The sequence below is a fragment of the Phalangium opilio genome, unplaced genomic scaffold, assembly GCF_054372755.1.
Source record: "Phalangium opilio isolate 3A_F unplaced genomic scaffold, DU_Popi_V2 ptg000011l_1, whole genome shotgun sequence".
Lineage (NCBI taxonomy): Eukaryota > Metazoa > Arthropoda > Arachnida > Opiliones > Phalangiidae > Phalangium > Phalangium opilio.
In genome coordinates, this window is record NW_028324147.1 from 8,738,453 (window position 1) to 8,762,666 (window position 24,214).

The 24,214-nt window shown below is 39.0% G+C and overlaps 4 protein-coding genes across 6 annotated transcripts; 2 read left to right on the plus strand and 2 right to left on the minus strand.

Moving 5' to 3' along the window:
• The first annotated feature begins 198 nt into the window (after positions 1-198).
• On the plus strand, positions 199-4,515 carry SIDL (SIDL trafficking protein particle complex subunit 10). Its single transcript, XM_089860456.1, has 2 exons — positions 199-583; positions 664-4,515. Exon 2 carries the CDS (start codon positions 823-825, stop codon positions 4,240-4,242), a length of 3,420 nt encoding a protein of 1,139 aa, XP_089716582.1. The 5' UTR covers positions 199-583; positions 664-822; the 3' UTR covers positions 4,243-4,515.
• Positions 4,516-6,782: 2,267 nt separating this feature from the next.
• Positions 6,783-11,021, minus strand: LOC149710227 (uncharacterized). Its single transcript, XM_089860527.1, has 11 exons — positions 10,863-11,021; positions 10,297-10,790; positions 10,121-10,232; positions 9,364-9,550; positions 8,919-9,291; positions 8,694-8,858; positions 8,426-8,615; positions 8,096-8,347; positions 7,871-8,036; positions 7,651-7,799; positions 6,783-6,994 (listed from the first exon to the last, which is right to left on the minus strand). The coding sequence occupies exons 2-11, from the start codon at positions 10,762-10,764 to the stop codon at positions 6,864-6,866; spliced, it is 2,193 nt and encodes a 730-aa protein (XP_089716653.1). The 5' UTR covers positions 10,765-10,790; positions 10,863-11,021; the 3' UTR covers positions 6,783-6,863.
• Positions 11,022-11,586: 565 nt separating this feature from the next.
• Positions 11,587-21,327, plus strand: LOC149710228 (uncharacterized). Of its 3 annotated transcripts, none has more exons than XM_089860528.1 (11): positions 11,587-11,812; positions 13,541-13,889; positions 13,964-14,251; positions 14,489-14,680; positions 15,658-15,775; positions 15,902-16,140; positions 17,388-17,754; positions 18,811-19,233; positions 19,305-19,442; positions 19,524-19,610; positions 21,101-21,327. In XM_089860528.1, exons 2-9 carry the CDS (start codon positions 13,542-13,544, stop codon positions 19,310-19,312), a joined length of 1,983 nt encoding a protein of 660 aa, XP_089716654.1. In that variant the 5' UTR covers positions 11,587-11,812; position 13,541; the 3' UTR covers positions 19,313-19,442; positions 19,524-19,610; positions 21,101-21,327. The 3 variants fall into 3 exon arrangements, with proteins under 3 accessions (XP_089716654.1, XP_089716656.1, XP_089716655.1); XM_089860529.1 differs by lacking the exon at positions 11,587-11,812 and adding an exon at positions 13,214-13,419; XM_089860530.1 differs by lacking the exons at positions 19,305-19,442; positions 19,524-19,610; positions 21,101-21,327 and having other exon boundaries at positions 18,811-18,909; positions 18,968-19,166.
• On the minus strand, positions 21,224-23,715 carry Dbp80 (putative ATP-dependent RNA helicase Dbp80). The gene is made up of 9 exons (XM_089860531.1): positions 23,487-23,715; positions 23,170-23,239; positions 22,897-23,035; positions 22,732-22,824; positions 22,264-22,659; positions 21,946-22,183; positions 21,727-21,889; positions 21,468-21,659; positions 21,224-21,392 (listed from the first exon to the last, which is right to left on the minus strand). The coding sequence occupies exons 1-9, from the start codon at positions 23,529-23,531 to the stop codon at positions 21,328-21,330; spliced, it is 1,401 nt and encodes a 466-aa protein (XP_089716657.1). The 5' UTR covers positions 23,532-23,715; the 3' UTR covers positions 21,224-21,327.
• Between the last annotated feature and the right edge of the window lie 499 nt (positions 23,716-24,214).

The following is a 24,214-nucleotide window of genomic DNA, read 5'->3' on the forward strand; positions in this document are numbered from 1 at the left end:
GTTCCATAATTTTTTTAAAAACTAACAGGGCATTTTGACCAATAAATTTTTCAGCCAAAGTAGGAGGGGTATTATAAAACGTTTTCTTATTTCCGCCCTTAACAGGGGTCAGCCCGGCCGGCCGGCCAGGACCAAAACCTTTTAGCCGTGGTAAAAAATGGAGAGGGGGTCAGTCAGCCAGCCCCTTTAGGATAGTATGTCAAGGGTGCTTGCTTCCCGCACTTTGCGAGAGGATGACTGACTTCCTGCGTGATTGTTATGGAAGTTGGAAGTAGAATTTTTGATAGATTGTGCAGTTTGATCGTGTCGTCGATGAAGTGACGAATTTTAGACGTAAATTATTGTGCAACTTAAATTATTTAAGAACATTTTCTCTGACAATATGTGAACTTGTAATTGGGAAAAAAATATCTTGAAACTGGGCCATAGGCTACGAAGTGGAAGTTCTCGGAGTCGGAGTCGGACCGTACTTGGTACCAAGGCCTAGGTTTTAAACCGAATCCACCCCCAAAATCCTAGTCCAAGTTTTGGGTAGGCCTAAAACGTAGTTGCTGTCTTGCTGCATTGTTAAAATAGAGCATGGGTAATTATTTAACTTTATTTTTTTTTAATTAACGTGTTTATTTAAGATTGTTGAGGTGTTGACTTCATTTTGTCTTACAGATGTAATAATGTGTCATCAATCTGAGCGTTATCAAGAGACTAGGACCTCTTCTCAAGACACGACAAGGCTCCCAAAAACTTCAGAAAATTGTAAATTAGGTTGGCTTTTTCAGTATATAATTTAATCAGCGATACGTGTCACATATATTTTAATTCAAAATGGACAATAAACCTGTGGTAACCTACGCGGGTGACTTTAAACTGTTCTCGGAACTTCAAGCCGCGATTACGCAAGGTCTTCCCCAAGAATGCATTGAATGGCGTCGTTCCTTCGGTCGCGTCCCCAAACCGGTTGTGGTTGAAGTTAGTTTTACTCAGTTTAACGAAAATCGCCTAAGCGCGGAAAAGTCTAAAAGTCTCTTGGGTCAGCCGTTTCTTCACACTTATTGGCTGGAATGTTCGGATGTCGAAAAATATAAACAGTCTGTTAGGAACGACATTTCCAGTTGGTTCGCTAGTTTGAGATCGCGTAACGTTCAAGACTGGATGATTATCGTCGTAGAACACTTGGATAATAAACGAGTCAATAAAACAAAGCTTTTATCTCGAACAACCGTATTGGAAAAACTAAAAAATGATTTTCCAAGCAAAAATGGGGAAAGGTGCGTCTCTCTCTTGGACCCATTTCGTAGCGATTCACGCGCGGCAGTCTCCCTCAATGGCCTCCTGCTTCGTTTGCGCCAGTTGCTACTTCAAGCGTATAGCAATCATTTAAATTGGTACGAAGAGAGGGTTCGAAACCAACGGGAAAAACGAAATGAAATTGGCTGGGATTTTCTAGATTTCTTTTTCCTGCAAGAAGAATTAGCTTTTGCTTTTGAAATGATGGGCGTTTACGATGACGCCGTTGTTCAGTATGACGAGTTGGACGCCCTTTTCTCTCAATTCGTCATCAATTCAACCAGCTCGGAAATTCCTGAATGGCTAACTCTTTATACGAAACCCGTTGAAAATTGGCCCGGAGTTTGCCTATCTCGTGACTCGATGCCTTTATTGCGCAAAAAATTATCGGAACGAAAAGGTTCCCTCTTAGACTTGCGCAGCTATTTATTTTCGCGTCAGTGCTCGTTGCTGCTGCTTTTATGTCGTCCTTGGGAAATGGCCCAGAGATCGTTACCGTTTTTACACAATTGCGTTAATGAACTTAGAATTTTAGAAATTCCAGCCCAAACGGGGGCTACCGCCACTTGGGTCTTTCTCAGTTGTCTCGAGATTTTGCAAAGTTGCGAGAGGTTTAGCGATTCCTCTCAAGTTGAAGCTTACTCGTTGTATACAGTTGAACTATGGGCCTACGCTCGTGAAAAACTGCGCGATTTGGGCGTTTTATGCGGATTAATGCCATTGATGGAAGCCACTTCTGAACAGTTACATTTAGTAATGGTTTTAACTTCGGGAATGTCTGACAGGTTGGACGAAGATGAAAACCCTGCCGAAAGACAGCTACGTTTAAGAGAGGCTTTGTCCTCGAAAGAAGCTTTCCTATCTAACTATTTAGAGATATCCGAACTAACTATGGGAACTTACAAACACATTGGTCGCATTCGCTCGGCCAGGCTGATAGGGAAAGATTTAGCCCCGCTTTATTACAGTATCGGACAAACTGAAAAGGCGGCGAGTTTCTTGAATGATATGTTACAAATATATTACCGAGAAAATTGGTCGGCGCTTGTTGGTGAAACTCAGCTACAGTTGGCCTCCTTCTACGAAAATCTCCAAGATATTCAAAAATATGTCAAGATGTGTTTAAAAATAGCGGCCAACGATACGGTCGAACCAGGAACGCGTAGGACATGCTTTGAAAATGTTCTAAAACACCAAAACTACCTGGGAGAAAATGGAAAGAAATTAACCATGAAAACGGATCGAATCTTTAGGATTTCTGGAACTAAATTAACACGCGAAGACGACCCACTGACCAGCGAAAATAAAATAGAAATTTCGTTAAATATCGAAAGTTTGTTACCCTCTGACATCACTGGGGCTACTGTCAGCGTTTCATTTGTTAAAGAAACGTACTCGAATGTCAATTCGGTGCAAAAGCGTTCGTGCCAACGAAACGAACAAACAAATTCCTCGAAATGTCGTTGGAATCGCTCGTCCGAAGATAAACCATTCACTAAAGAACCCTTGCTCGAGGTCATCACTAGCAAGGAAACTAAAGAGGATGGTACACTCGTCAGTAAAGTCTCTTGTACAAATTCCCATCAAGTCCTATTTCGAAGGGATAGCCACACTGTGGGATTGCACCGCGATACCGAAGTCAATGAAGATGATTATAGCCTGGCTTTTGTCCAATCAAACGTTAAAATACATCCGGGAAAAACGCTTATTAGTATCTCGAAAACGGGGGTGGACAGCGGAGTGGTTCGATTAACTCAACTGCGCGTCGCTTGGGATAAAATACACTTGTTGTATTCGTATCCCTCGCCAGCGCCATCCGTTGTTATTGTCCATGAACCGCCAACGATAAAACTACAATCGCAATGCGGTACACCCATCGCCGGTCTTGTCCAACGCCTAGAGTTGACAGTTTCCAGTGGTAGTTCCGTCATCGCTGAGGGATCTTCAATTTCGGTCAAAACGTCCCAAGGTCTATACGTTATCGCCAATGAGCCTGAGGAGTGGTCGACAGAAACGGTCATTGATTTGCCTAATATTAAAAGGTTCAATTCGGTCAAGATTCCATTTAACGTTTTGGCCGAATTCGGACCTCAAAGGGACGCTAGTATGATCGAGTACCGAATTGCTCTTAAATGGACCCTTTCAGCTCAGGTTTTGACCGTACCATTTCATTTCTTGCCACCCTTTATGACCGCTTATAAACTTCACACGTGTAACCTGCAAAAATTCCTGCAAGTCTTCGTTCACGGCTTAACCAACGAATCCTTCAGTCTATGTAACGCCTCGCTGTCGTGTCTTGATAAACCCGAAACTAAATTAGAGCCACTTAATAACACTAGTCAAGAAGTTTTGATCGTCAATACCGATCAAACGGCGCTCTTTTTATGGAAAATTGACGAGAAAATAAACGCGGAAGATACCCCGCCTTCGAAATTTCTTTTTCGTACTAATTACCAGAGCGTTCATTTAGAAAAAGTCAAATTTCTGGACTACAAGTACGAATTTAAGTTAGGAGAGTACCGTACTCGATACTTGGTTCGAGCTTCCGTCGAACCACCCAATGGTAGCGAGTTTTGTCGAGCAGGGACGACGTGTCATATGACGGTTAAAATCGAAAGGGCTCCCTTCGCTTCAAATAGCGTCTTAATGTACGAAATTATCGCTGATCAAAGCGTCTGGTCAGTTTGTGGCAAAACCGCTGGTGTTATGAATTTGGCCGAAAAAGATCCCTACAGCGTAACTTTCGACGTCATTCCTTTAACCGGGGGATTCCTACCTCTCCCCACGGTCCGTTTATCGAAATACATCCCCGAAAATCCATCCAGTCAAATTTCTAAAGAATCTATCACTTCAACAGCTAAGTTAGAACCCTTTGAGGTTGGCCAGTTTTATCTGGCCACACGAGCCACGCAAGCTCACGTTTTACCAGCGATTAACGTTAATTCTAACGAAGTTTGAGAATGTTTTAAATTACAATGCACCTCCTCCTGGTAGAGCGGATTAAACAAAGGCTTAACGTGATAGAAAAAAAAACCCCAAGGAAGATTAATAGTCTTTCTTGGATGAACTGTGATTAACATTTATAAAACCAAACTATTTAAGTCTGAATTTAAAAAAAAAAGCTAAAATATAGTACTAGGTAGGGTACATAATAATAATTAATAAAAATAGGTGAAAAAATTGTATAGCCTGTATGTTTTTGTAAATAAATTTGTTAATTCCGCATTAAAATTGTAGTTAATATATTAAAGATAAAGTAAAACGAATCTTTGTTAAGCCTAAAACAAATTATTAAACATTTATATCATGAACCATACTTAATGATTTCAAATTTGTTGGACCACTTTTAAAATTCAAACCCTGAACCTCATCTTTCCCCACTCCCAAGGACCTTGTTAACAAGTCTGGAGGACGGGCTAGGTTTTTAAATCCTGAAGATCCTGAAGTTTTTTGTCTCTTGTCAGCACGCGCAAGGCTAGATTACATAGAAACCTAGCTTTGCGCGTGCTGACAACCGATGTTGTAACAGAGTATATACAGAATAAGCTGTCGTCCGAGATAGGGAGTTGCCTATCCTATAGCGTGAAAACAAATTTCCTCACGCGCATTCTTTATCCATGGTTTTAACAATGAGTTAGAAAATGCATTATATATATTTTTTTTGATGAGTTATTTGGCCCGAGATTACGGAGAACGAATTGTTATTATAAAAAATATTTTGAGGATTTTCTTTGTTAAATTAAATTTTTTAACAACTTAGTACGAGGTTACAAAATTGGTGAAGTATCCAACCACGAGTCTACGACGTCGAATTTTTCGTGCTGACCTTTTAAATAAGGCATACGATCGTGGGTCCCATATAAAATGTCATAAATACAATAAAAATCTATGATATCAGTCATGGGTGTAAAAACAATTTCATAAATATTTATTTGTGCTCACTGCTCACTGATTCCAGCAGCAACAAAAAGCCTCTTTGTGAATGACTTAACCACTGCAAAAACCGGCCAACTTGTTTTCCCCAATGTGACACCATAAAGGGGACTTTGATTCACTTGTTGTTTGGAAATAGGAGAAAATAGGGGAACTCAAACTATGGATAGTAGGTTTTTCCCGTCGTCTGCTACAGATTACAGAAGCCAAATCAGGGTGGGAAATAAGGATTTTTTTAAACTGGACATTGGCCCAGCGACCCCTCTGGCCTGGAATAAATAAACTGGTCCATGACCACTGACCAGGGTGCGTCGTCTGCTAAATTGAAGAAGTGGATAAATAAAATATATTAGCTTATGTCTGGACTCTAGAAACCCTTGAATTTTCTTAGTGGTCTTGTGGACCACTGACCCCCCTCCGATTTAATTTTTAAACTGGTCCGGCCAATTTTTAAACTGGTCATTTGCTCTGTGCCACCGCCTTATTTCCCAGGCTGAGCCAAATACCATCGTGGAGTGATGGCGCGGAATTCGAAATTTTACACGGGTCTGACTCAGTAGTAGCAAGTTTAGACTTAGTCGAATCTTTCGAAATTCGTGAATCAAGCGAGGAAAATTGAAAAACGGATAGTGATGGTCAGGAAGAATTTGGTATTCAACCATGGATTAAATATACCTAAGGTACATTTAATCCATGATTCAACCTTACCAATTCGAGTCTTAGCTTCCCTAAGAGTAAGAGCCAGCTGTGGAACAGTGGAAGGCGAAAACTTGCGTGTGAGGGAAGTTGATCACAATTAATTTCAATTTACATTTTAAGTAAACTGATCAATAACATTCAACATTGCTAAGTTTTTGGTGTTGTTATTGTACAGTTTCGGTATGTTGAACAGTCACAGTTTTGATACAGTTCTCTTTTTTTAAAGGGGCTAACCGGCGCTGTTGGGGTGAAGTCCGCCCTTAGTTCAGGGGGAAAACACCCAGCTCTATGGCCATAAGAAATGGCGCCACCGTCTCGGTGGGCAGGTAAGCAATTTGCTAACCAACAGTTTGACCCCCCCCCTTCACCCCAACAGCTCCGGCCAGCCCCTTTAAGTGCAACTGTGGTTTTTGTTTTGTAATGCCAACCGTAGAAGAGAGTTTTTGCTGCAGAGACGAGCCTCCAAATAAAAGACTAATTAATGAAATTGGCCCCTTCAACTGACACATTCAACGATGAGACCAAATATTTTGAACATACTATTTGACGAATTTAGAGAAAATAATTTTGTGGCTGCTGAAGATCAGATTAACGCGTAAATTTACCCCCAAAAGTTGATAAACAAAACTTATATCTTACTAAATTATAAGCGTGGAAGTTAAAGTGAACTTTAATGTATAAGCAGAATCAAATTTAATTATCATAAATTTCCTTTTCATGTTATAGGAATTGGACCTATAGATAATTTATCGCTTGTATATACAGAGTTTTGGGTAGAAGAGTAATGCGCCCAATCCCAAGTTGAGCATAAGGTATATCAAGGTTATACATAACCTTGCCCAATTTAGGAAAATAAAATCACAAAATAGAAAATACCCATTTTTATTAAAACAATATAAAGCAAATTTTTACACATTATTTTTGATGAAAAAAGTCATTACTAAGCTTCAATTGCTTTTTCTGGCTAATAACGGCCTTGGTACAGGAACTACTTGATTGGCTTGGGTTTCATTTAGAGTTTCTTCATACGTAACGTTACTTTTGTCAAGTAGCTTCTCAAACAACTTCTCTACATAATCTAAAAAGCAGTTGGCGGAATGTAAATTTTACAGACAGACTCAGATGTAACAGAACCTCTCCTTGACATAAGTCACTCCAGAAGTGAGATGAGACTAGAAGTACTGAGCTAACCAAATTCTTCACTTGGCGAAAGTGAATATTCTTGATAACACACCAACGGTTGGCCCTCTGGTGGCGGTTTCTGAATTTCCCCTCCAAACGTGAGACGCTCGCGGTGGTAGACGGCCGAACTAGATTCAAGCACCCGCGTCCGTGTTTCGCGGCTTTAGGTTGAGGGGAAGGGGGTAAGAAATTTTTTTGTAACTCGACCAATTTTTTTTCTCTCTAGCGTAGGCGCGATTGAAGCGGCGTAAAATCCTCAAATTTGTTCACTAATGCCAGGATCTATTACCAGTGCTAGAGCCCTTCACTTCAAGTCTCATCTCACTTCTGGTCACTCGGATAGGTAAAAAATTACTAAAAATCCTAATCTTTCATGAAAGACTAACACAAATTCCTTAACAATAAGTTGAAGCTTGCATTATCGGTTTTACAGTTGGGGAAACGCAAATTTTACAGACGGACTCGGAGGTAACAAAACCTCTCCATGACATACATAACTCGGACAGGTAAAAATTCTAATCCTTCATGAAAGACTAACACAAATCCCTTTACCATAAGTTGAAGCTTGCATTATCGAGTATACAGAATATTCCCCCGTTTTTCCCTTGGGAAAATATATATTCCGCCGCTTCTCTCCGTCTTTCGCAGTGGCTTGAATTTCTTTTGAATTTTCATTATAATGAAGGGCTGCTACCAACATTCTTTGGGAAAGGTTAACCGATTTTAGTTATAAGGTTACGTTAACTTTTATGTTAAATTAAATTATAAAAACCTCGCTTCCATTCCTAGGTATGAAAAATGGGTGTTTTTTGGTGCAAAATGCATTAAAATTGAATTATACGCTTCTACACTCGATGTTTGGGTGTCAGGGGATATATGCTTAATATCTTTTTCAAAGAGTTTTATAATTTTCTTAAATTTTTCAAATACAGGAGTTCCTACAAATTAATTTATTATTCAGGGCAAAGGTTTTAAAGGCTTGTCCAAATAATATTACCTGGAAGAAGGAAATCCCTTTTTTCCCCATCCAGCGCAAGATCACCGTGAATACATTTTGTAAAGGGTTTACCATGACCATGATGAATGTCAGTTACGTGTCTTAGTACTGACATGAATTTGGCATGAATCAGTTTTGGTTTCCCTTTACTCGAAGTTACACTCCAATACAAGTGATTTTGAACACTTTTGTTCCATTGATCCAAAACTTCGTAACCTTTTGTGGCTGCGGTGTGAAGTTTTTTCTTCAAAGCTAGGAAATATAAGGCAATATGGTTCTAGTTTATCAAGTGTACATAATTCGCGAATGAACCTAGTCATTCATTATTACATTTGACCATATGCCAACAATCAAATAAGTGGCTTATTTTGGGATGGAATTTTTTTAAATAGGAACGTATTTGTACGTGTCGATCTGTGACAATTGACGCAATTTTTAGTTGCGAATCCAATAGAAATTTCAGTCCCCGTTTGAAACCTACAAGTTCCATAGCAGCTACACTATTTTTGATTTCAGTACTCTATAATTTATAAAAATTACAGAAATTGTTATAAGATCTTTTGAAGAAGACAAAATTGCCCCTGAAACATATACTTACTTGTACAAGAACCAAATGAACTATTTTCCTTATTTGGCTTTCAAAAAAGACATATTTTCCATATTTTGCATTGAAACCAGGTGAATCCGAGTTTGCATCACCTACCAGCTTCAGCTTTTTCTTTTTTAATGATTGCAAAATTGAGGTTTGCTCCTCATTCCAAACCTTAAGAAATTATTTTCAATATATATATATTTTTTAATTTCTAAAAAATACTACTCTTACATCTCTAATAGACTGTATTAGATAAGACTGCTGTATACGAAGAAATGTTTCCCTACTTATGCTCTGTATACGAGCAAAAGTTAACATCCTTAACGCCTGAGTAGGGTTCAGACCAGAAAACAATATGGAAGCGGCAATTATGATATTTCCAAGAGGTTTCTGCCCTAACATTGGTTGACTTTTCCATATATTGATATGGCCTCTTTCGCAGGTAGCTTTTACAGTAACCATTGATCCCCAGGTGGTAGTGGTAATGGTGCAGGGTAATAGGCATTGAAAACAGAACTGAAATAGTTGTAAAAGGGCACTCTCGAAAACTAAGAATTTTTTCTCTTTCATGGAATCTTTGGATTCCAAATTGAATGTTCGAGGCCTAAAATAAAGCATTTTTTCTTCTACTTGCGCCGATTTTTGAGACATTAATTAAATAGTTTAAGAAACGCACCCCTTTATATTCTTTTCTGGTAACTCTGATGGTTTGTGGCTTACATCAAATGGATTAGGGTTATGCCCTTCATCATCTTTTTTTGCCTCTTGACTAGTGGTCGTTTCAAATTCGACTTCAGATTTTTTACTGCGCGGGAAATATGTTTGACAACTTTTACTTTCAACACTGGGCTCAGTTTGGCACTCTAGTAAATATTTATTTGGTGGTTAAAAACCATCTAACATGAAATTTATGAGATTACATGGTAAGACCACGCTGAAAAATAACTACCAAAGGCATGCAGGCTTGTAATTATTTGCGAGGTAAAATCTTACAATTATAATAATAATAATAAAATTAATCTAAGCTTGGTCTATGAAGGGATTTCCACACTAAGCCTGTGGCTTGTTTACAGGTGGGTCCCTTTACAATGCATAGAGGGGTGGTGGCTAGCCCCTATGCCCCCACAGCTAACCTACAGCGCCCTATACTAACTATTACCGTTAACCTCTGCAAGTTTTGATGGAAAGAAGAAACCGGGTTAGAACGCGGAGGAAAACTCCTTTTAACAAGCGGGGAGAGAACTTGCAAACTCTACGCAGAAGGATTTGTTCCCAGATTTTCACCCGGTGCCACAGTCCGGGATCGAACCCGGGATCCTCTTGCTGCGAGGCGAAAGCGCTAACCGCTACGCCACCCCACTCCTTATCAATGAAAATAAAACCAAAAAACTTTTGATAAGTTATTTTTCAGTTTTTCCCATAATATATAATACCAAAATCTTTTGTTAATGTTAAAGTCGTTTGAGTTTTTGTATCTTTAACAAAACCCAAAATTTTGAGAGGAATAGTTTGCATGTGTTGGCTGCGAGTTGCTTTATGAGTGCCCTGTAAGAATTTCCAAGATTTACTTCATGTTCAATAATGATAAATATCCCCTTAAGTACAGTACCACATCTGACGTAGTTTTTCGTTTCTTTTGTGAATTCCCATAATTTGAAGCGTTGCCTACGTTAAAGTAGTCAACGTTTGAACTTGAAGGCAAACTATTCCTACTTTCCATGCGATTTTGCAGTTCAGGCTGCACAGATTCTCTCATACCGTCACGTGCAAAAATAGTTGGTATCGCGTTTCTTTTTAAATCGTTTCTATGACGCGTTGAAGAGCCAAAGCTACGCGTTGCTTCAAACTGAGCTAAAAACTCAGTTTTTTCAAAAGAGTCACTTGTGAAATGAGAAGAGCAAATTTGATGAGACGGTTTGTAAATGTAATTTGGATTATTAATCTTCATTAACCATTGTTCTCTTAACGCTTGGTTACTTGGTAGACAATGAAATGACAGAGATTTGTCCGAATCTCTATTGGTACAGTCAAAAACAACGCACTTTCTATGCCATCTTGGCAAAGGCTTCTTTTCCATGATTGTTTTTTTTATTCCATGTGGCCCTAATCCAATCCAAGCTTTTACGATTTTTTTTTGAAATTAAATGTACTAAACCTCTTCCTTTAACGACTTACTAGCTATGAAACTATCTACTTTCTTTTACGACTCTCAATGTCTCAATACATCTAAACAAAATATAAAGGCTTATGGCGAAGTTTATTTGTAATCCACAAGTGAAATAGTATGAAAACTACTGTTAGTTGGAATTCTACTGTATCATGGCCAACTTGGTTACTGGTAATCTAAGTTGGCCATGACTGTATCTTCAAGCAGTCTGGGAAATAGCACACTTTCTCTGCTCCAAAACAGAGTTTATTAATAACTAGTTCCTAAATTCAAGTGGGGGTTATTGCAAATCTATAATCTATAGAAGAACAAAGGCGGGGACCAGTTTATTATTTCGGACTCTAGGGGGTACTCACTGGTCTCAAGGACTAGTTTAAAAAATATTCTTATTTCCCAGACTGTCTTCAAGTAAGAGGAGGGGAGGGTAGACTTTTAGCCACGTCTACGATGTGGGTATTAGTTTGACCTGCCCTGTTGGCGGCGTTGTAGTATTTAAAAATAACGAACGAAACATCATCATCATCATCATCATCATCATCATCATCTTCTTCTTCTTCTACACTAATAGCCCATCGTATTCACACATACGATCATGTGGCTAAAAACCTTCCTCCGATGCTATGCTGGAGCTGGAGGAGACTAGGAGTGTTCATGGTTCATTGCACTATTCAGTCTATTTTGCACAGTTACTGCAACAAACAAGTGAGGGGTCCACGAGAAGGGTTTCAACCCCCCCTCTCCCCAAATACTACGCCCTCATGTTAAAGAAAGAAGAAAGATTTTATTTCCAGGGTTTTTCTAAAGGATTTAGTGGAGAAACCCCACCGTTGTTTGGTCACTTTGGTTAGCCATTTTTCTTGCACCAGCGGTCCTAAGAACAAGGCAGCTACTCCTCGTTACGTTTCTAGTTAACTTTGTTTTAAAAAGCTATTATAGCTACTTGTGGAGAATTAATTGAGTAAGTTTTTCACTATTTAATTGTTGTCATTATTCGCATGTTGTTTGCGACTAAATTAATTTAATTTTTTTCTCGAGGTGTTTCAATGTGTTTTTATGTAGGCCTAGTTTTTGTGTATTTTCACTATTTAATTGTTGTCATTATTCGCATGTTGTTTGCGACTAAATTAATTTAATTTTTTTCTCGAGGTGTTTCAATGTGTTTTTATGTAGGCCTAGTTTTTGTGTATTTTGAAATTAAGTATAGTTTTTATGCAATTTTTGAAAGCTGGGTTCATACTAATTAAAGGAGTTGAAACACTTAAAAATTCAAAAATTATATTGAATCGCGTATAATTTCTAAATACTCTGAAAATTATAATAATTAAAATATAATTCAATTAATTCGTTGCCTACGTTAATCAAGGTCTGTGCGCGGTAGTTTCGATTTTCGAAGGGGGCGGCCGCGACTTTTAAGAAACGTGACTTCTTATTTTCTCCCTATTTTACCGCGAGATGGCATTGATAGCTGGACCGAAACGCGCGAGAAAATGAACATTTCAAATTCCTCAAGTCCAGCTAATAGCGCTCCCAGGTGAGAGAATTTGGCAACTTAAATTGCCAAACGAAAAATAAAAATCGGCGCCGCGCACAGGCCTTGATTAACGTAGGCAACGGTTAATTTGTGCCTTCTCAAGCAAGCTCTCATGGTCGAGGAGTGCATAGCCATGGCCAACTTAGATCACCGGTGTTACAACCGGTAATCTAAGTTGGCCATGGCATAGCCCACTCAAGCAAGCGCTTGCGTTATAGCTTAAAAAGTTGCAGGAGAAATGCACCAGACTGGGAAATAAGGATATTTTTTAAACTAGTCCTTTGGACCAGTGACCCCCTAGTGTCTGAAATAATTTACTGGTCTCCGGACTGGTCCCAGCCTTTGTTCTCCAATAGATTTGCAATTAATAAACTGGTCCCGAGGACCAGTAAGCCCCACTTTTTGAATTAAAAAACTAGTCCAAGCAATTAATAAACTGGTTTTGGACCAGTGGACGTGTGCTATTTCTAAGTCTGACAGACAGGGGCTCAGAAGTTCAGAACCAGTCTGGGAAATGAGGATATTTTTTAAACTAGTCCTGAACTCCTGACTCCTTGGGACCAGTGACCCCCCTAGGGTCCGAAATAATAAACTGGTCTCCGGACTGGTCCCAGCCTTTGCTCTCCAATAGATTTGCAATTAATAAACTGGTCCTGAGGACCAGTAACCCCCACTTCTTGAATTAAAAAACTAGTCCAAGCAATTAATAAACTGGTTTTGGACCAGAGGAAGTGTGCTATTTCCCAGCCTGAAATGCACTCACCATACCATAAGTAACATAATATTATTATGTTACTTATGACCATACCTATAACAATGCGGGTGAGGAAATTTGTTTTCACGCTATAGGATAGGCAACTCCCTATCTCGAACGACAGCTTATTCTGTATATACTCTGTTACAACATCGGAGGCTGTAGATTTGTGATATTCAGTTTTGAACAATTACACCTTTATCACTTTGCGCAACACCGCCTGCTTTGCGTCTTTACAACTCTTCCATTTGAATTTTTATCAATATTTTGAAAAATACAGGTTCGAAGTTGCTCTCCAGATGGCTCTTCTCAAAATTTGAATATTACTTTTGCCATAGCTATGCTTTTGTAGACTGATAATGTAGTTCACAAATTCTCGCGTTTTTCTTTAAATGATGTAGTATGTCTGCTCAGGCTCCAAAATCTTTGTTAGTGGGTGATGATTCTTCATGTGGCAGTTCAACAGGATCGAAGAACTCTAATTCTGACGGCTCGGGTTCTTCTAATTGTTGCCCTAAACCGCATGAATCTGATGCAGCAGTGTTTGATGCAGCATTTGCTGCTAAATTTGAAAGTGGGGAATTTGGTATGAAGAACCTGCAAGACCACTTTATTTACCTGGGACATGACCACGAATCCATTGGCCAAAAGCGTTGCAGATCAAGGAGTTTCTGGGGTCAATGTCGAAATTGTGGAGTTAGAATTAAATCTAACGGCAGTAGCGGATATAATTTGGAACGACATATCGAAGTATTTATTCAAATAACGGCTATAACTTTTATAATTTATTACTAACATAATCGGTCTCTTTGTCTTTGTAATAGTTTACGCATAAATTAATTTTGCGCTTTAAAGAAACGGCCCCCGTTACTCCTAAAACTCCGGATTTGGCGAAGAAAGTGACAAAGGCAGATGCGTCAAAGCAGGCGGCTTTTACGTCATTACTGATTTCGGAATATATTGGCAAAGACGGATATTCTTTCGAGGATGTGCAAAAGGAAGGATTTCGCAAACTTATTCAAGCAATCGCTCCTCACTTAACGATGCCTTCTACAGCGCATTTGAAAGCCGAGTTGGATACTGTTATAGTTGGAATCCGCCCAAAAAATAAGGTCAGATCCATATAGGGAGCTAACAACTGGCTAGGGGGAAGAGATAGTCTGACGTCACTCAGCCCCTCTATGGTTGGCATTATTGCGCGTAGAATACTGTTTCCAACCGTTAGGGGGGATGAAACTCCAGTAAGAGATAGAAGGGTGTGACGTTTCAGGGTCAGAACTGTTAGCTCCCTATTGGTAATTAAAATTTTGCTTGTAGTTGGTGTTAATTATTTTCCCGTGTATTTTCAGGCCCTTCTGGCGAAAACCCACGTGAACACTGTCAACTTGTCTTTTGAAAGATGGAGCGACAACTTAACCAAAATTGTTTGCTACTCAATTGGAGATGATTTCAAATTGAATAAGATGTTGCTTGGATTCAACGTTCTCGTTGATGGAGCCCTCGAACAGATCCTTGAGGAAGCCGGAATTGCTCTTAGCATGGTAAATAAAATGTTTTTATGCTAGAGGTGTGCGAGTAGTGGAAAACTGGACTCGCCAATTTTCCAGTGCTCGTGAGTACAGCGGGTCCTCAACAATTGTTAATTGAGTTCAATGTGCGTCCCAATTAAAAATAGTCCTCCTTATTTATTAAACACATGATCGAACGGCGGCCTATTGTACTGAAAGACGTATGTCGTTTAGCTTGCTTTAGTTGACCCCTCGTGAAGATAGGGTTCGTACACGACCTGGAAAACCTGGAAAAGTCAGGGAAATTGAAAATGGGCCTGAAAAGTCAGGGAAATTGAAAATGGGCCTGAAAAGTCAGGGAAATTGAAAATGGGCCTGAAAAGTCAGGGAAATTGAAAATGGGCCTGAAAAGTCAGGGAAATTTAAAATGGACCTAAAAAGTCAGGGAAATGTCAGGGAAAAATATATTGGAGGGAAATTTAAAGTATAATGGTGATCAGAAAAAGTTTTGTCTGAGATTTGAGCAAAGCCCCAAATTCGCTCGCTCAGGTTATTTATGATTTACTTTAAATTAAATTTAAACGAATTAATTGGCTAATTTTTATAAAAATAACTCGTGCAAAAATTATTTGAGTGAATATAGATTGGTTTTCATATACGTTCGCCATGTACGTTATTGCAAATGGTCAGGGAAATTTGTGGAATTTAGTCAGGGAAAACCTGGAAAAGTCAGGGAATTTCATTCCAAAAATTTTGTACGAACCCTGGAAGAAGAAATGGACTTGACCAACAAAAATAGACTAATTCAAAGAGAAAAAAAAAGAAAACTCTCATAGGGGGGGGGGGGAAATGGACACGTTGAGTAGTATACCTAGTCTTGCGTAGGACTCGCGAGTACGCGCAAATTTCTAGAAAAACAGGTTGCGAGCCCGAATACTCGCAAAAGGCCTATTTTATACCCGTACTAGTAATTTTCTGTAATCGATTTAAATAATGGTTTTATTTATAAGGTCTCGTTTATCTTGGACGAAGATGTTTCGGTAATTATAAGTATGCTCAATATGGACAACCTGTTCAACGGAAAACCATGGCTACCAACTCTGAAATCTCAAGAGAAGCCATTACTTGGTTAGTTAACCAATCAATTAACCAATATCATAATTTAATTAAGGAATTCCCAAACCAAAGTGGTCGCGATGAGTGATCTACAGCAGTGTCATTTGAAATATAAAGTTTATATCATTTATATTGTAGTGGCTCATGAAGCTGTGATCGGAACGATCATTACTAAATGCGTGACTTCATCGTTTGTAGCAGTTTTAAACCGTGCTTGGGCCAAATCGGATGAAAAATCCGCCAATTTGGTCCTAAAGTTAAATTCATGGGTCACCTTTATCCTAGAGTTCCCAGAAAGAGCGGAGGAATTCAACTCTCTGCCTGTTGTTCGATTTCGATTAGACTCATTTTTTTGGATTCTAAAATGCTTAAAAGAGGTGATTACTACTTAATTTTAAAGCAAGTCTCGGCTAGTGTGACTTCCCTAACATTCTGGCTAATCTACACACCAATTTTGCCTTGCCAAAGGTAGGAACCAATCAGAACTCTACCATGATGGTGGAGCTGTAACTAGCCTGTGCTAAGCTTGGAGGGCCAGTTGGGGCAACCCCTCGACTAGGGGAGAATCTTGCATTTTTTTAAACTAGACCATAGCCGAGACTTGCTTTCAGGGTTGCCACAGGTCAGGGAAAGCCTATAAAGTCAGGGAAAATCATTAAAACAGGTCGGGGAAAATTGTAAAAAAAGATTGGGGAAAATCGTTAAAACAGGTCGGGGAAAATCGTTAAAACAGGTCGGGGAAAATCGTTAAAACAGGTCGGGGAAAATCGTTAAAACAGGTCGGGGAAAATCGTTAAAACAGGTCCGGGAAAATCGTTAAAACAGGTCCGGGAAAATCGTTAAAACAGGTCCGGGAAAATCGTTAAAACAGGTCCGGGAAAATCGTTAAAACAGGTCCGGGAAAATCGTTAAAACGGGTCGGGAAAAATCGTTAAAACGGGTCGGGGAAAATCGTTAAAACGGGTCGGGGAAAATCGTAAAAACAGGTCGGGAAAAATTGTAAAAACGGGTCGGGAAAATCGTTAAAACGGGTCGGGGAAAATCGTAAAAACAGGTCGGGAAAAATTGTAAAAACGGGTCGGGAAAATCGTTAAAACGGGTCGGGGAAAATCGTTAAAACGGGTCGGGGAAAATCGTTAAAACGGGTCGGGGAAAATCGTTAAAACGGGTCGGGGAAAATCGTTAAAACGGGTCGGGGAAAATCGTTAAAACGGGTCGGGGAAAATCGTTAAAACGGGTCGGGGAAAATCGTTAAAACGGGTCGGGGAAAATCGTTAAAACGGGTCGGGGAAAATCGTTAAAACGGGTCGGGGAAAATCGTTAAAACAGGTCGGGGAAAATCGTTAAAACAGGTCGGGGAAAATCGTTAAAACAGGTCGGGGAAAATCGTTAAAACAGGTCGGGGAAAATCGTTAAAACAGGTCGGGGAAAATCGTTAAAACAGGTCGGGAAAAATTGTAAAAAAAAGGTCGGGAAAAATTGTAAAAAAAAGGTCGGGAAAAATAGTAAAAAGAGGTCCGGGAAAATCCAGGGAATTTAATTCTGAAATTTTCTTTGCAATCCTGTGCTTTAATATTAACAAAAAAAACTAGCGAGGTTAACATTGTAGAATTGTTCATTCTAGCCTGAATCGGTTCAAATAATGGAAAATATCATCAATCAGGCCAAGAATGATGGCGTTTGTTCCGCGGAAGAACTAACTCCTCCGACTAACGAGGACGTCGATCTTTTGAAGGAGTTTACTAATCTCATCGAACCTTTAGAAGTTGCGATAGTTCGATTTCAAGAAGATGGACCCATTGCTCCTGTTATCGTCCCGTATATCCTCATGACCTTCATGAAGATCCAACAATCTAACGTAGATCATTTGAAAAACTTAAAAGACGCCATCCTTGCAGAGATGGCCAATGAATTTTCGAGTTGGCTTACAAACCCCGAGTTGATGGTCGCAACTGTTTTACATCCTCGATTTAAAATGAGTCTATATAAAGGTATGTTACTGACAAGTGTATTCATACAGTGAGCACGTATGAGAAGGAGAGTCAAAGAGGCAAGGGGAAGGTAACTATAACGGCACATCCCGATATCTCTCACGCGCACCTACTTCGGCGCACAGCCGAGGAGCCAGACGTCACGTGATCCGTTAAGAATGCTGGCTGTAAACAAACTTTTCTGATTTTTTTTTTCCTCTCTGTTGCGCCGATTGCGTATGTGCGGCACTCTGATACCGGTACAGTTTTTGAAAAGGGGGCTGACGGAGCATTTGGTCCGAGGGGGCCGTCGCTCCTTCAAATCTCGTACACCTGTTTTTTTAAATCATTCAAATCACATAAATCACTTCCCAAATTTAGAAAATCACTAAAATCGCTATGAAATCAATCAAATCCTTCAAATCGCTGCACAAATCAGTGAAATCGCTAGTAAATCATTCAAATCAGTGAAATCAATCGTAAATCAGTCAAATCACTATACAAAGCAGTCAAATCAATGAAATTATTAGAATCACTATGAAATCAGCACCAAAGCACTCGAATCACTACCAAATCATTCGAATCACTGGCAAATCATTCAAATCATTGAAATCCTAGACAAATCATTCAAATCGCACCAAATCATTCAAATCACTACCAAATCATGCAAATCGCACCAAATCATTCAAATCCTTGACAAATCACTACCAAATCATTCAAATCCTTGAGAAATCATTCAAATCCTCGTTAAGTCCCCAGTCATTCAAATCGTACAAATCGTTCAAATCATTTCCAAATCCTTCAAATCACATAAATCGAATCGAATCATCGTAAACTCGTGATAATCACTCCCAAATCATTCAAATCGGCTCCAAATCAGTCAAATCATTCTTAAATCTTTGAAATCATCAAAATCAAGAAAGATTTCAAATCTCGTACGCTCTCATGAATAATAACGGCCCCCTCGATTTGGTCTCTCCGAACCTCCTACTCATACATGCCCGTGCTCACTGAATACCTTTAACCGCTTCCTTTTTTTGTGCAAAGTTCAAACCATAAATAATTTCACCTTCGTAGGACAATACACCGATGAATTTAGGACATACCCCGAATTCAAAGTTCCTGACTACTTTAAGGTTTGGATGGACATTGAAAATTTGTTGTTTCCTAGCAATGGTACCGAACCTATGCAAGATGAGGAATTTTCCATGCTGAGTGTACCCACGTATTCCAGCGAAGCGCTTGCTGGACGGGAAGAACTTTCGAAGTACGTTGAAGAACCAATTATATTAGGACAATTAAATCCGTTGGATTTTTGGAGAACCCGAAAGAATGTCTATCCGACATTAGCCAATGTTGTTAAATCGTATTTCGCTCTGCCTGTTACTATGAAAATCAAGGAACTGTACTTAACAGCGAGTAGATCCGAAAAAGTAGGTGGAAATCCGACATCTGACTTGTTTTCGAAACTTCTGACTCTGTCATTGTTAAATCAAGCAGGTATTGCATTGCGCTCCGTTCCACATTGATGATCTGCGCAGTAACTAATTAATATTTTTTTTCTCTTAAAGCGGAATAATTTAATGAACTGTCAAGCAGAATTGAAATCAATGCCAGCGTCTGGGAAGTGAATGAGGTACAAAGCTCTCAGCTGCGTTTGTGGTTCGCCACTTGGAGATGTTAATTAATTGCGAGCCTCTTGTTCAATGGTAGTATTTTGGGAACATGTTCCATGTGGTAATTGGTAACAAGTTGCTGCATGATGTTTAATTTTTTTTCTTTTTATTCAGGTGACTTTGAAAAATTATTCAAGAAAACACAAATGATTTGCAGATTGCATTTCAGATAACATTAATGATTTGCAGATTGCATTTCAGGTAATAGAAGTTTGGTAATCTGAACGAACAGTGTATAAGGTTATACGTGTTGTTCCAGAACTGATGGTAAAAAAAACTGAAAGGGAAACTTCACGTAGCGTAACATTATACCTTAAAAGAATGGCCTTTTCTAAATGAAAGGAAAAATATTGAAAAAGAATTATGATCTCTTATTACAATATAATTAGCATTAGACTTAAAAACGAGGACTACTGCGCACCAGACTTAGAAATAACGTCCACTGGTCCAAAACCAGTTTATTAATTGCTTGGACTAGTTTTTTAATTCAAAAAGTGGGGGTTACTGGTCCTCGGGACCAGTTTATTAATTGCAAATCCATAGGAGAACAAAGGCTGGGACCACTCCGGAGACCAGTTTATTATTTAGGACACTAGGGGGGTCACTAGTCCCAAGGACTAGTTTAAAAATTATCCTTATTTCTAAGTCTGCTGCGCACCCATTGGTTTAGTGGCGTCTGCTAAACCGAACCTCTTACCCTTACCTCTCAGCCTGTGAGAATTCAACCAATCCCGTGGGGGTAAGAGGTTCGGTTTAGCAGACTTCACTAAAACATTGCCGGATGTTGCAGTAGTCCTCGTTTTTAAGCCTAATTAAATGCTAATCATTTTGTAATAAGGGTTATTTTTTTAATATTTTTCCTTATATATTCAGAAAAAAGCCTTTCTTTTAAGGAATAATTAAATTTTATGTTACCTATACTTTTCCTTGAACTACTACGGGTTCTATGCGCGTTTTTGGATCGAAAATGTTCCGTGAAATTTTGCCCTAATAGACACGGTTTCAAAGTTAGGATCAGTGTTTTACGGAGGAGTGCTTAAAGGGAGGGTGAAGTGGAAAATCAAGTGATTTTTTTATCAATTCTTCTACCAATTATAAGACCAGTCTGCATAGTGAAACATTCAGGAAATACAGTCTCCGAATGATTTTAAAATTCAAATTAGGTTCAGATTTAAGGATAATTTTAAACAAGGACTGCCGACCAATCGCGTAACGCCCTGCCTTTTTGTTAACAAAATTCTCGTGGCACGCTCCAAGTCTCGCGCCACGATTATCACATCGCGCGCAAATTTTATCAAATCTCGTGATAAATTTCATTCGACACGTAACATGCCACGAGAATTTTGTTAACAAAAAGGCAGGGCATTACGCGATTGGTCGTCAGTCCTTCTTTAAAATTATCCTTAAAATCTGAACCTAATTTGAATTTTAAAATCATTCGGAGACTGTATTTCCCGAATGTTTGACTATATGCAGACTGGTCTTATAATTAGTAGAAGAATCGATAAAAAATCACTTGATTTTCCACTTCACCCTCCCTCCTAACTGCTAAATGGTGGGCCTAGGGCAAAAATGTTATAGAATATTTTCGACCCAAAAGGTTTACAGTGTTTTTGGAAAACCTTGTATACTCTTTGGAAAATTATTTCATACGAATTTAAAGGGTTCAATTGATTTTTTTTTTATATAAGATTGAACCATGGTGAAGTCAGTGAAGAGGTTTAATAGAAGATACGTCATCAGCAGCATTCCATATCACCGCTAAACTCCCTTGTAAATTTTTTTTTAATTCAGTTAAACACGTCCAGCACATATTATAGTGATAATTGAAACAGTATCAAATAACTTTATTTGAAAGAGTCTTGTTAAAAAAAAGAATTATGTATGTACAAAAAGAAAAAGCCTTCATTCATTATAACTAGTGATGTCCAATTTTTTCTATTTCGTCAGCATCCTCCGCGTCTAATCTTTGAATTTTTCGACCTAATTCAAATAAAACGCTCGGTTAACTTCGAGGTTTCCCGTCTTGAGTCTCTTGACCAGGAATTCAATATTTACCAAATCTTTCTTCGATTTGTTTTAAGACATTCATAGATTGTGGTCCATCAACCATGTTGATAGCTAATCCCGCTTTGCCAAAGCGTCCCGTTCTTCCAATTCTGTGCAAATAAGTTTCGCAATCAGCCCTTTTATGCAAATCTACAGGCAAATCGAAGTTGACGACAACAGTCACTTGCTCCACATCAATTCCTAAGAAAATAATTTCATTAAAACCATTCAAAATTAATTGAATTAATTCAATTTGATTAAATATAACCTCTGGCGCAAACGTTAGTCGTAACCATGACTTTCTCTTTCGCTTCTCGGAATCTGTTTAGAACGGCCAATCTCTGATCGACAGTCAAATCTCCAGATAACAAGGCAACAGCGTGACCTTCCGATGACAGTTTTTCTACCAACCATTGCGCCGTTTTTCTAGTCTGCGTCGAAAATGGCAATGTTAGTTACTTAAATTTTACATCCCTGTAAATCTTACGTGGCAGAAAATGATGGCTTGACCGACAGTGATGAGACCGTAAATGTTTGAGATGGCGTTGTATTTATCTTCACTGTTCTTGCAAACAACGTAGAATTGTTTAATGTTGTCCAATGATTCTTCTTCCTTTCTTAATCGGATTAAAACAGGATCGCGGATGATTTGGTTTGCGAAATCCATGACCGATTCATCGTAAGTGGCTGAGAATAACATCATCTGACATTTCTTTGATAAGCCCCTGCCAAATAACAAGATTTTCAATTCATAAACGGATGATTTCACTATCCCTTTGGCGTTATAGTTTTAGGGGCCAATTACTTGTGAATTCTGATAGACTGATCTTGATGGCCCTGTGTATCGATCATGACATCGGCTTCATCCAAGACAAAGACAATCAATTTGGAAGGATCGAAGAACTTGTATCTTGTGGCCCAGTCTAATACTTTGCCGGGAGTTCCAATGATGACGTGTTCAGTCACCTTGCTGTTTCTTGGAACTTCCACCCCCCTGATGGCGTACTTGAAACGAATTTCCGGGCAGAATTGAGCCATCTGCTCCGCTACTGTGCCAGTTTGAATAGCCAGTTCGTAAGTAGGTGAAAGTATCAAAGCTTGAGGAAAATCTTCATTGGGATCGATACGACTCAAACTGGCCAATAAGAAAGCGGCTGTTTTTCCAGTTCCACTTTGAGATTGAGCGATCATATTCTGAGGACTATAATAAGAGTATTTTAACACAATGCAAGAATTTTGAAATAGATGTTTTTGATAATGGATCGCGACTTACGGGTCTGCCAGTAATGTGGGTAAAGCTGTTTCTTGAATTTTGGATGGTTTATTGAATCCCAGTTGGTATACCCCCTTTAAAAGTTCCGGCCGTCTAAAAAATTTTATTCGTTAACAAGGAAAATGAAATGACTACAAACAGCCATCAATAAGTTCAATAACTAACAGGTTAAGCTCCTCAAAGGTTTTAACCGAGTAAAGTGGAGATCTGGGGTCTGATCTTTGAACTTCGACATCGTGTTTAGATTCGACAAGTTTGCTACGTAATATCTTCTTCATCAAAGATACCTCAGCCACCGAAATAGCTTTAAACAATATCAAAATTATTAAGCTTAGTTTAGAAACTAATTGAGTAATGGCAGCCCTCTGCCTTCGACTGTATGAATCTCTATGGGGAAATAACATGGGGTGCCATTAGTCTATTAATTGCGAAACTTACGGGTTTCATCTGACTCTTCACTATGAGCTTCAGAAGGTGTATCATTGCTTTTCAAATTAACATTTCCGACCTTGAATTAAAAAATTTAATATTAAATTCATCTGAAGCTGTGGGGCAATAGAGCTATCTCAGAAGCCTTAGTGTGACGTCACCCATGCTATTTGCCCATAGAACCAAAGCGGTATCAAACATGGCCGCCCACTGCCAAAGCTAAGCCCATGACGTTTTACCTAGGCACTGACGTCAGAAATGAGATAGCTCTTATAGCCCCTTTGAAAATTAACATTAATAATGTTTGGGTGATATGATTTCCTTACTTTCTCTTCTAATTCCGCAATGGTACCCCACTTAAGTGCAGCCATATTAAGTCTTATTATATTCTTAATACTTATATTTCCTAGACTTTTCGACGTTAGCAATAGTATGTGACGAGATGTTTAAGAAAAGTTGACAAATCTTGACAGTTCGAATAGTTCGACCCCGTGCCGGTGCGGTTTTGTTCTGAAATATGTATGGATAATGGAATCTTACTACAGAGGGAACGATGACTATAGCCATAGCCCACTCGATCACGTGCTCACCTCACTGATGCAAAAGTGCTCGGAATATACAAGGGGACGGGACTGGGAAATGACGTATAGAGTGCAGGGCCGGAAATAAGATAACTTTCATATAGGACATGTGTCCAGTGACCCCTTCGTTGACTAGGAAATTTGTAGGACATTGTCCACTAGAGTGTGGAAAAATAGTGTCGCGTGTTCATGGTCAAGCTATCAAAACTTTGGGAAAATTATTTTTATATTATAGGATATTTTATAATGTTATTGGACAGTGTCCAGTGCTTATTTCCGGCCCTGATAGAATGGTGCTGAGCAGCGTGGGAAATAAGGTGATGGCACAGGGCAAAAGACCAGTTTAAAAATTAGATCGGAGGGGGGTCAGTGGTCCACAGGACCACTAAGAAAATTCAAGGGTTTCCAGAGTCCAGAAATTAGCTAATATATTTTAATTATCCACTTCTTCAATTTAGCAGACGACGCGCCCT